General features: G+C 39.8%; 1 protein-coding gene across 1 annotated transcript; it reads left to right on the top strand.

The window, feature by feature from the left end:
• The first annotated feature begins 1,985 nt into the window (after positions 1-1,985).
• Positions 1,986-6,478, top strand: LOC149840227 (uncharacterized). The gene is made up of 3 exons (XM_090005029.1): positions 1,986-2,027; positions 5,787-6,165; positions 6,249-6,478. Exons 1-3 carry the CDS (start codon positions 1,986-1,988, stop codon positions 6,416-6,418), a joined length of 591 nt encoding a protein of 196 aa, XP_089861155.1. The 3' UTR covers positions 6,419-6,478.
• Positions 6,479-12,183: the final 5,705 nt, after the last annotated feature.

Raw genomic sequence — 12,183 nt, forward strand, 5'->3', positions numbered from 1 at the left:
AATATGGGATTCTGGGTATACCTGAAAGATGGTATATGTTACTGGTTTCCCATGGTTCTGGGTACATCTGAAAGACGATGTATGTTACTGGATCCAAACAAAACAAGAATGAAAATTATGCACATATATAATAATCATAGGATTCTGGGTATACCTGAAAGATGGTATATGTTACTGGTTTCCCAGGGTTCTGGGTACATCTGAAAGACGATGTATGTTACTGTATCCAAACAAAACAAGAATAAAAATTATGCACATATATAATAATTATGGGATTCTGGGTATACCTGAAAGATGGTATATGTTACTGGTTTTCTAGGGCTCTGTGTACACCTGAAAGATGGTGTATGTTACTGGACCCATGGTCTACCTTGGAGAGGGTAGGTGGTACAAGCTTCGTGGACATTCTAGTTTTTTTTTTTAGAGCTAGGCGTCTCACCCGGTCCCCAGTCCACGAAGTTAGGGGACCAGGACTACCAGTATGTCCTAGGTGGTAGATCCAAGTCTTCTGCAGAAGTACGGGGTGCATCCTAATTTTTGTTCTAGCCACTGGGGAGTTCTCTCTCGGTCACTGACTGACCCCTTTGGATATCCGTACGGCTAGTCATACGGGCTATTAAATAATAGACCCCTGTATGGGCTCGGTCCGCTACGAGGTCTATGCCTGTGCGTACCCACAGGGTAAGAGTAAGATAAACATTAAATAATTTAAGTTGACTGGAAACTTATCTCTGAAGAATTATATACTGTTGATTTGACTTTAGTAAAACTTGTGGAATCTACAACTTGTACTAATGTGGATAAATATACCTCTAGTTCAGTCATCTTTTGCACGGTATCATGAATTAGAAAGCATAATCATCTTCTTATAATGTTATAAACTTCCATGCTAGTTATATCTGCAGTTATTGCACATATTTGTACACAGGTCACTGAGCACCACATATAAATATAATGCTTCTTACGCAGACAGGGGAGTCTGACCCTTCTGCTTTAAATGTTTTTTAGGTAGCAACTAATTGGAGCATCGAGGTGTCGTTTTGGATAAAGCCAAGAGATCTCATTTATTCAGTATTTTATGTTTGAACTCTGATTAGTAGATTTATATTTCTGTCATGAGATGTAATTAATGACATTAATGTTTCAATTAATGAATGGTATGTTTAGTACTTCTCTGTTTTACCCTATAATGCACCCGACTTGTGTTTTCCGCACTTTCGCTATTTCAAAAAAAAAAATTTACTCCAAAATTTTTACTATAAAAAGTTGGGGTGTTACAAAAGTTATGCAGATAAGAGGCGACGTGAGTTGGAGTTTGAGTTAAGTGATCATGTTTTCTTGAAGATATCATCATTTAAAGGGGTAATGAGGTTCGAAAAGAAAAGCTAACTAAGTCCAAGATATATTGGGTCATTCGAGATTTTAAAATGGAAAGGGTCTACAGCCTATCAATTGGCATTACCCCATCACTCTCTATGACACGTAATGTATTTCATGTATTCATGTTAAGAAAATGTGTGCCAGATCCTTCATATATACTAGATATAGTGGATTCGGTGTTAGACATCCAAGAAGATTTAAGCATTCGAGAAGAACCAATTGAGATATTTGAATTTAAGAAGCACAAGCTCAAAAACAAGGTTGTTCTGATGGTCCTGGTGAGATAAAAGCATCACAGTAAGGATGCGGCTACATGGAAGAATGAGGGAGATATGCGCGCATAGTTTTCCTAATTATTTTTTAGAAAGATTTAGGATGAATTTTTTTGTAAGACGGATGGAATTGTAATGCACCCCCTGTCGTGGGGGGGTTACGGGAGGAGGGGGAACTGTCGTCCCTTCCTCTCCCATGAATCAGATCGTGAGAAAGGAAGAGGAGGTTCCCCCAATTAATACGAGAGGGGGGAGGGGGTAACCGACCCCCATGGCTATAAAAGCCATGGAGGGCTCCTTTCCTTTCCCTACTCAAACACCAGAGGAGCAAAGATGGAGAAACAGGATAAGGAGGTGTTGCAGCCGCCCCACCAGGTAAGTTTCTCTCTCTCTCATTTTCCTGTTCAGAGCAGAGGTCACCAGCAATCATGAGGTTATCAGTGAATTGCAGAGATGCAGGGAGAACCCTGTCCTTGTCTCTTGTGAGATGAGGAGGTGGCAGAGAGATTTTCCTTTTGCTATTGCCACCCGTTGGTGACAGAAAACGGGGAGGGATGGACCGCCTGCCATGAGGAGGCAAGAGGTCCAGTCGCTGCCCTCGTCGTGTGCAGACATAAAGGAAAAAAAACACAGTGGAAAAAAGAAGAAAAAGAAGGGGGTCGACAGCCACCGACGATCAGCGATCGCCAGCAGCACTGCCCCACCCACAAAAATTGTAGGAGTTAGACAATAATGGTGTTGCCGAAACTATTGCAGGGCAGACTCGATCTGTAATTTTTACAGACCGAGTTGACCACGCTGCTCGGTTTGGGCATGGCCCAGACCAAGCCAAGTTTGGACAACTGAGCCAGACCTGTGCATTTTGGTCAGAGTGACTTAGTCTGATTAGACCGAGTCAGGTCATGGTTCCGATAAATCGGTTTCATCTTAACAAACCGAACCAGGTTCGGGTTAAGACTGTAACTGACCAAGTCAAATAATCATTGATTGGGCAGACTTACTTAATCTGGACTTAATCGAGCTAGGTTTTCACAGTGTGAACAAGCCGGTTCGGTCTGAACGACCGAGCCAGGTCTGTGTTTTGTTGACAGACCAGTTCGGTCGGGACAGACCGAGCCGGGTCTATGCAGTTTGATAGAATCGAGTTGGGATCTAGCAGACAGACAGAGTTAATCTTACCGGATCGAGTTGAGTCAAGTTTTGTTAAGGAGAAATCAATTTGAGTACAACAATTCGTATCCCTTCTTATGAATGGGCTTGATTAGACAAATTCAATCAAGATCGAGACAAACCATTGCAATCGGGTTTGGATCGGGAATATCGAATCCAGGATCCAAATCCGAGTTGATTCGAGGATCTAAGTGATCCATTTTTAGTATGGATGTGGATCTTAAAGTAACATAGGTAAAGATGACATAGAGGTCGCTATGAATGGGTGAAAGAGTAAAAAGATCATTTTTCTCTTGGTATGACTATATAATAGACAAGGCATAAGTTGGTGCCCTCAAGTCAAATTCATGTGATTTCTGAATCCTTGGATTATATTGCTTGAGTAGAATCCATTAGTAGGAAATGTGAGGACAAACTCTTAAAGAATGAAGTCAGAGTTTGGATATTTTAGTCTGAGGGTATTTTGATTATTTTAAGATGAGACTATAAATAATAATACAAGGTATTCATTAATTTCAGTTCAAAACTTGCGTAAGGCTAAGGATATATTTTAGGAAAAATAATTAAGCATTCCAGGTAAGTGAACATTTGCAAATTTCTTCTTAGTTAATTAAAACACATGCTAGTTAGTTTAGGCATTCTTCAATATGATTCTAAATGCTTTAAGTATGCTAGTTTTGTTTATTGTGAATAGACATTGTTTTGCATACTTAGGAATCTATAAAATTCAAGTATGATGCTTAAACCTGATCATGCATATTTTCTAAATTATGAAATAAATATGTCATGACATGATTGCATGTATGAGATTGATGTATTACGTGAAAATTGAGGGTAGAGTTCTAGAGTTTCAGGATAGGTATTACCTTGAAGAATGTCATGCTTATGACTTAGGAGGGGCATTGTAAGTATCGTGAACTAATCTGTGGTGGGTTGTCATCCTTAACAGTTTAGACATATGAATATGTGTTAAAAAGTAGTTAGTGGATATACATTGATGATTGTATAACACATTGACTTCAAGATATGAATGGCGAGAGAAAGTTGTGTATAGGATGACCACACAAAATATGATGGAGAGCTCTACTAGAAGGCATGGTTTGGGGCATCGTTGAGGCGTGTACCTCTTGACCAACTTAAAAATACCTCATATGTTCTTAGGTAACCCTTAGGAGTTAAAACATTGCCCACTAGACACATGTAGGATATAGCGTGAACCACAAAACCTTGGGGGCAAGTATAGCTCCTTGAGACACTTTGGGGGCAGGTATAGCCATCCTGGCTCTTCGGCTAGCTACCGATTGACCTCCTTCGCTCCCGGCTTACAACCGATGAGTTGCTTCAGTACCGGTGTTCGTAGTCTAGGTCAGTTTGAACTATGTTATTATGAGTGATTCATATGTCTTGCCAACATCGTGGACTCTGAGTTGTCTACATTGGTTGTTACACCTGAGAAGGCTATGTCCGGAATAGCCAAATAGAATAGAGGTATTTGAGAATGATGTTAAAAATGCGGTAAAGGGGGGTAAAACTCATAAATAACGTGTGTAAAGTAGTAAATTAAACTAAGACTAGGAGCTTAGAGCTCACTACAATTGCAACGATCGTGTCTATTTATAAATTAAATCTTACTAAGTTGTAGACTCAGCCCCTTTTTTTGTTGCAACTGTAGGTTTAGGGACTGTTGCAATCACTCACAGGACTTAGTACCACTCTGCCACATCAAAGTATGGTTTGCCTCTACTCTTTTATTTTGTTTATGCATTTGGATGGTTATTGAAAAAAAATGGATGTATGAACCTTTAAGTATTAAATAAAAAAATGCTCACAAGATTTTGAGTTGATTCTTGAGAATATAGAGTAATTTCCCTTTGGGCACTAACGTCCATAAACCCGGGCTCGAGAGGCCCCGGATCAGGTCATTACAAGGAGGGATCCATACCTGCGAGCCCTCAAACTCTACGTGATACCAAGGGCAACGATGTCTGAAAATGGGTCCGGATTGTTGCTTGTGGGTCACGAGCCAGGGAGAGTTGTGTTGTTTGCCAGACAAGGAGAAGAGAAACCCAGTTCAGGAGTAGCATTTATGATGTTGGTGGTTGCACAAAATTGGGGGTCAAAGGAACAACAACGGCATTGGGGAGCATTATTCAGACAAAAATCCAACAGGGGAGGTGGGCCGAGAGAGAGAGAGAGAGAGACTGCAAATCTGCAGCAATGGCGAGGAAAGGGAACACATGGCTGCCATATTTTTTTCTCTTCAAAACCCTAATGGCGAAGGGGGATGACGAAGAGAGAGAGACGGTCTTTTGGGGGTTTGTCGAATTTTTTAATTTTATTTTTTAACTTTTAAAAACTGTTAACGGAGTTAGGCCGTTAACTAAAAAAGTGCATGACACGCAGCAACCATCGGAGAGAGAAACCAACGGTCAGGATCATCATTCGACGAATGACCTGGTCTGAGTCGTGTGTGTGGAGCCTGACCTGATACGAGTTACAGGCGGACCGAGGCACGAGCCTTTGAAAAAGGAAATGGCGTTTTAGACATAAATCCTAAAAGGTTGGGGCAATGAGCTATTGCAGCGGGAAATAACACCTTCCTCCAAGCTATTTCGCACAGGTTCCCCCTGTTCCATGTCGGACGACGTTTACTAACCATCGCATTTGTTTCGTCCTCCTGCTTCCAGCACACACGTGACACGCACAAAAACCCACGCGCTCGGGCCCCATTTTGTTTTTGCTTCCCTACAAACTCGCTTCTTTTTTGTTTTGGAATAAACCCTGGGTCTTCTCCCCCCGAGATCTCGAGTAGAGCTAGCTTTCTCTTTCCGACGCCCTCGCCTCTACAGGCAACGTACGTAGGTTGAGAACTAATCCGAACTCACCACCACCACCATCATCATCATGAGCAACACCACCACCACCACCTCCTCCTCATCTCGACCTGCTCCCGGTCACACCAAGCACCAAACTGTCGTCTCCAAGAAGTCGGCGTCGTTCCACGGGCGCGTCTGCAAGACCTCCCAACCCTCGCTGCAGCAGCTCATACCTCGGCCCGAAACTCACCCCGAACTGCCGAGTAGGCGAACCCTCTCGCCCCAAGCAGGAGGAGGAGTAGGGAGCACCAAAAGCAGCAGCGGCCAGAGGCTGACCAAGCTGCTGCTCCATGTAACGGTGCAACGCAGCATCGGGCCGGTCAATGTCATCACTTCGCCGGAGAGCACCGTGGAGGATCTGATCAAGGCCACAATGGAAGCTTACGTCAAGGAAGGGAGGAGGCCCTTGCTGAGCCTGACGGATCCCCAGGCTTACCAACTCCACTATTCCCAATTCAGCCTCGAAAGTAAGTAAAAACATCCCTTAATTTGTTCCATGTGTAGGTTTTTTTGGATTAGAGCTTCAGGCAGCTATTTTTCGACTGCACAGGTCTGAATCCCAAGGAGAAACTCATGGGTCTGGGTTCGCGCAACTTTTTCCTGTGTCCGAAACAGACAGCCCTCAACAATTCGTCGTGTTCGAATGAGGCAGGGGAGGCGCGAAAGCTCGACAGGGGATCTCCCTCTTCACTGATAAGAATAATGGATTTCCTGCTTTAATCCGCCCACCAAACTCCTTTTTGCTGTAAATAAATGCATGCATGAAAGAATGAGTTGCTTCTTCTAGTTTACGTTTCTGTTTTTTTGTTTTTTGTTTTAACTCCTCATTCGGGAACGAATGCATAGTTGCCTCGCACTCGCAGCTTTCAATGCAGTTACACTGGTGTTCGAGTCGACCATATCTCTCTCTCTCTCTCTCTCTCGGTTTACCGTCATATTGTGTATGACCTTATATCCCATTACCACCGCACATCTCACCCCATGGAGGTCGGTTGGGAGCTCATTTTTTCACATCTTACGGCTTCCCAAGTGATTTTGGGTCGGGATTGAATGTATCGCTTATACACATATGACCGTAACCTCTCTCTCTCTCTCTCCACCACCGCAGGTTAGCTAAGGTGGTGGGCCCAGCAATAATAGTTGGGTTGCGTTCATTTTACGGAGGGGAAGGACTCATTAGAGTCCTTCTTATGGGAGCAGGTTATATGTTCTCCCCCAGAACAGGCCAGTTAGCTACATCTTGTGTCCAGGGGTCCCAAAAAGCACCATGTATTTAAGCACGTGTGTCTCGTATCCCGATATTTGTCAGCATTAATTAGCATTGGAGTTTGATGTGATTGCAAAGACTTAAGTACCCTCTCCTCCATTGGTGCCAAAAAAAATGACGATTCTAGAAAAGGAGTGGTTGTAAAGACTTAAGTGCCCCGAAGATGATTATTTAAGACACAGTCTCTGCACTGTAGGATTATCCGAGAAAGAAATCTTCCCTAGAGGAGGCCATGAACATCAACCCTCTCACTCACTCTCTCCCTTTTTTTCTGCTTTTGTGCACATCCAGGAGAAGATCCTACATTGCTCCATCAAGCACCGATTAACCTGCACATTGACTGTTGTGGAGCCTGATTCAGAGTTTTTACCCTTACAGGAGGAGGGTTTGGGGGCTGCTCCCAGCGTGGGTAGCATCATTCAACTAAATGTTACCCACGCTGGGAGGAGACCCCGACCAAACCCCCCCTTGTAAGGGCAAAAACTATGAATCAGGCTCCACAACTCATCAAGTTGAACGATGCTGCAGTCAGTGTGCAGGTCAGTCGGTGTTTGATGGAGCAATGTAGGATCGTCTGTTGGATGTGCACAGAAGTAGAGAGAGAAGGGAGAGAGAGTGAGAGGGTTGATGTTCATGGTCTTCTCCAGGGGGAACTCTTTGCCTCCCTTGATTTCTTCTCTAGAGAGAGAGAGGGTTTTACAATGTTTTACGGAGAAGGAAGAAGATGACGATGAAAAGTTCAAACAGACATTTTTGATGGCTCAGGTTTGTTTCGTCGGATGACCATCGAATCACCGGCTCACCATCGGATCGTCGGCTCACCATCATTTCGCCGGATCACCATCGGCGAAACGATTAAGGTTCGTTTCGCTGTGTAAACTTTGAAGAGTCAACATCATCCTCGACTTTCTGGATGGAGGACATGTTTGTCCTTTTTTTGAACTGTTTGTTTTTTCTTTTTTGAATGAAGGGCATTTTTGTCATTTTCTCAAACCGTCGTTTTATGAGAAGAATAGCAAGAAAGGGTAGTTAAGTCTTTACAACCACACCAGACTCCAATGCTAAGTGATGTCAACATACACGGGAATACGATCCCCATGTGCTTGTATACGTGGTGCTCATTCAGACCCCTGAACACAGACGTGGGATTCAGTGAATCATCGGGGGAGAACATACAGCACCCTCCCCCTTCTTACAGGTCCAAATTTCCGATCTAATATTGAATCGGATGAAGGGTCTAAAAGTGTCTGAACAGATTCAATATCCAAACTTTGTCCTAATCATGTCAAATTGAATGTTGAGAAGAGTTCTAGTCGTAAGTCGGGTCCCCAAAAACAAAAAATGGTTGTAATTCTCAAAGTCAGGTGTACGAGGTGTTGGACTCTCATGCCGAATATTGGAACTACAAAAAATGGCAATAGTGTAAGACAAAAATGATATGGTTTCTGAAATGCCTTGAAATTTTTTAAATTATTTACAAAATCACAAATATTGTTATTTTTAAGATCATTTTAGCCTTTGCACATATTATTTTTTGTGTGAATTTCCTCTGTCTCCATCGAAAATGCTTGCATATATTTTATGCGAGGTAACTCAACTATTTGTAAGGTTTCTCGATTCCAGTTTAAAAGAAATTTTCTAACTTTTATATATATATTTTTTAATTTTTTATGCAAAGTAACTCAAGTATTTGCTATGTTTAAGGTTCAAGTTAAAAAAAATTACAGCTTTTTTATGCATATTTTTTATTAAAGTAAATCAATTATTTATGATATTTGCTATGTTTCTCAGTTCGAGTTAAAAAAATGTTGATTTTTTATGCAAAGTAATTAAAGTGTTTGCAATGTTTGGAGGTTCGAGTTTAAAAGAAAGTTTGCTCACACTTATTTTATGTGAATTTCATAAATTTTTTATGCGAGGTAATTTAAGTAATTGCAAGGTTTGTAGGGCAGAGTTTTTAGCGCATTCTTTATTGTCAAAAGAGAATGACCTGAGTTTCTTCCTTTAAGTTACCATGCATAAAAAATATAATAACATCGCATAAAAATCAACGAATTTAATTTTTAACTCAAACCGACAAACCTCGTAAATACTTGAGTTACCTTACATAAACAATTTACAAAATTCACATAAAATAAGTGTGAGAAAACTTTTTTTTAAACTCTAACCTCCAAACCTCACAAATAGTTAAGTTATCTCACATAAAAATTTACTAAATTCTCATAAAATATGTGTGAGCGAACTTTCTTTTAAACTCGAACCTCCAAATCTCGCACATATTTGTGAGGTAACTTAAGAAAAGAAACCCATGTCATTCCGTTTTGACAAGAAAGAATGCGCTACAAATTTTTTCTTACAAAACCTCATAAATACTTGAGTTACTTTATTATGAACACCTCAAATTTTTCAAAATTTTATAAAAAATTTCCTTTTTGCCCTTGGCCCACATTTTCTGAATAATTGAGTTAGTTTTGATTAAAATTCTACTTATTTCTTGAATTCACTGGAATCCAAATCTATTTTCTATATCTGACTCAATTTTAGATTCAGATCTGATATCAAAATCTAAATTCTGAGCCCGGTTATCCAATTTTTAAATTGAAATTATAAAAATACAAAAATAATCTTTAAATGACTCAGACAGTTCATCCGGTACCCATTTGGATCCACTGCTCTGTATTCCTCGATTTGAGGTCCAAAATTCAAATATTTTCTCAAAGCTTCGGATCCAAACCTGTTTTCTGAAAAAAAAATCAAAGAATAGCCCTGAATTCTCAGAAAACCCCTCTTTTGTAAACATTTTTAAATTTTACAAAAATAGTTTAAGATCCCTTATTTTTCTCATAGCTTTAGAGTTTTTATTTTAAAAACACAAAAAATATATAAAATACTAAGAAAAGAACAAAAAAAATAAAAATACAAAAGAAAATACAAAAGAATAGGTTTTAAAAACCCCTTTTTGAGAGTTATTTTTTTTGCTAAAAACCTCTTTTTAGAAAACTTTTGAAAGGAGCCATTCTTTTAAAAAAATTCAAAACTTTTCAGGCCCGATTTGCAAAATTCCTAACGGTCTCTCGTTATAAAGAGAGACCGCAGGGGAAGGGGTCGAGCATCGCTTTTCACCTCGACATCTTCTTCTTCTTCTTATTTTCCTTTTCTATGTTCCTCTGGTTTTCCTCCCCAACCGATCGAAAGGAGTCGATCAATCCCAAAGTCCTACTATAGGTAAGTAACCATCTTCCTCTATTTTATATTTTCTGCAAACATTTCTTTTCCATTATTTTCAGCATTTCTCTGTTCTGATTTTTTTGTTTTTTTCATTTCTTTTCTTTTATTACAAGGCAAAATGGGTGGAATCGACCTGCATATAGCAGAATCGATCCATCCATTGCAACATTGACAGAATTTTCTGATTCCAACACTTGATTTCATGTTTCTTCTTTCTCTTTTTTTTCTTTTGTATTTGATTTCTTGTTTTAATAGCATCGAATTATATATCTTGTTTTTGTTCTTTTGCAGATCATCATTAGATCACTAGATCTATTCTTATTTCACACCTGTATCATTTTCTTCTTTTATTCTATACTTTTGCATCATCCATCTGTATGGATTTTCCATTAACGCACCATCAAAGGTGTTGAGTTGCCTATAGCGATCTCAACATCTCCCTATGCTACAACAAAAGGAACGATCATGTCTCAATAGTTTTTGTGCTTTGTTTGTTTTGTTGATCTGTGATTTATTCTGGTTCTGCTTATGCTATCAAGTTCAATCATCTTATGTGTTTCATCTGGATCCCATCCTATTTTCCTGCTAACTCTCGATTTCGCTTTCATTTTGATTTTTCTAAGAGTTTTCAATTCCCCGTTCATGATTGTTGTCTCTGTTCTTGGAATTTGATTTTATGTTTTTATTGGTCATTACATTTAATCTTCGTTAACATTTTGATTTCCTGTTTTACTTCATTTCACAGTATTTAAATGCTTTTATTTCATTTTGCTTCGCATATTCTGATTCTCTACAACAAGTTTGGGGATAAGATTTCAAAATCTGATCGATTGATCGAATGACAGTCTATCAATTTTTTCGGCAAGTGTTTTTGAGAAAGCAAATCAAATAACCTCCGACATTGATCATATTTCTAGATCGATTCTGATCTATCAGAATATTGTAAAAGCTTGATCCAATTGATTACTTGAGTATTGATTGACTGCAATTTGATATCCGGCGGGTCTTGGTTGAATAGTCTAATCGTCGGATATGTTGTGAACACTGAGTTACTGATCTCTGGATCAGTTTGATTGATCGCTTTGCCATTAATTTTTTGAAGTTTTAACGGACCTCCGGTGGTCAAAAAGTTTTTCGAAATTGAAAAGGAGTGATATGTTTTCGGTGGTCTTTAAAATGCTTTATCACTGGAATGTTTTATCAATGGTGGATGCAACTTTCTTCAAAAGATTTCTTTAAAAAAAGAATCTAGTGATCCAAGCTTTGAATCTGTTCAATTGGGTGTCTTAGGATGATCGATTGGAAGTCTGGATCGATTTCGATCTATTGATTCCTGTTTTGCATAGATTGAATTTCGATAAGTCACTGTTTGATTGCCGATCGACAGAATTCTGACAATTGATTGTCTGAATCCAGGGTCGATGTTCGAAACTAGACTTGTGTAGATCTTGATTAATCATCTCATTTCTGAATTCACTCGTTTAAAATCCGAATCGACCACCTCATTGTCGACAATTGCAATAACACCCTCACCACTTATCACATTGACACTCATCTCTCTCATTTTTACTGTGTCCCATACCCTCCATACCACACCTCCATCAATGTTCGACAGGTTCAGTGATAATCTCCACAGCGAGTTTCTTAATCATAACAGAAGCAGCCTTCCTTCTGTTCGGGTGCAACCAGCTGGAAATTTTTCCATATGCAACAGTTTGAGCCTGGCTCTGTTCAGTTGCAAATTGAAATTGAATCTGTTCTCATACAAAATGTTGTTGATCCCTCTCCCCATAGAACACTAGCAGGCGGATCCATGATTCAAATGGAACATTCTATAATCAATAGTCATCAGATAGCCAGATTGTCAGTGGTATCTGGTAGGAATTGTGAAGATGATGAAAAGAGAAGATCCAGTGAAAATACTCTTTTGCATAATGGTGATGAAGGTGGCATGATGATGGTATAACCAAGGCTTAGGCCTATCCCCTCA

The sequence above is a fragment of the Nuphar pumila genome, chromosome 4, assembly GCF_984573655.1.
Source record: "Nuphar pumila chromosome 4, dmNupPumi1.hap1.1, whole genome shotgun sequence".
Taxonomy (NCBI): Eukaryota; Viridiplantae; Streptophyta; class Magnoliopsida; order Nymphaeales; family Nymphaeaceae; genus Nuphar; species Nuphar pumila.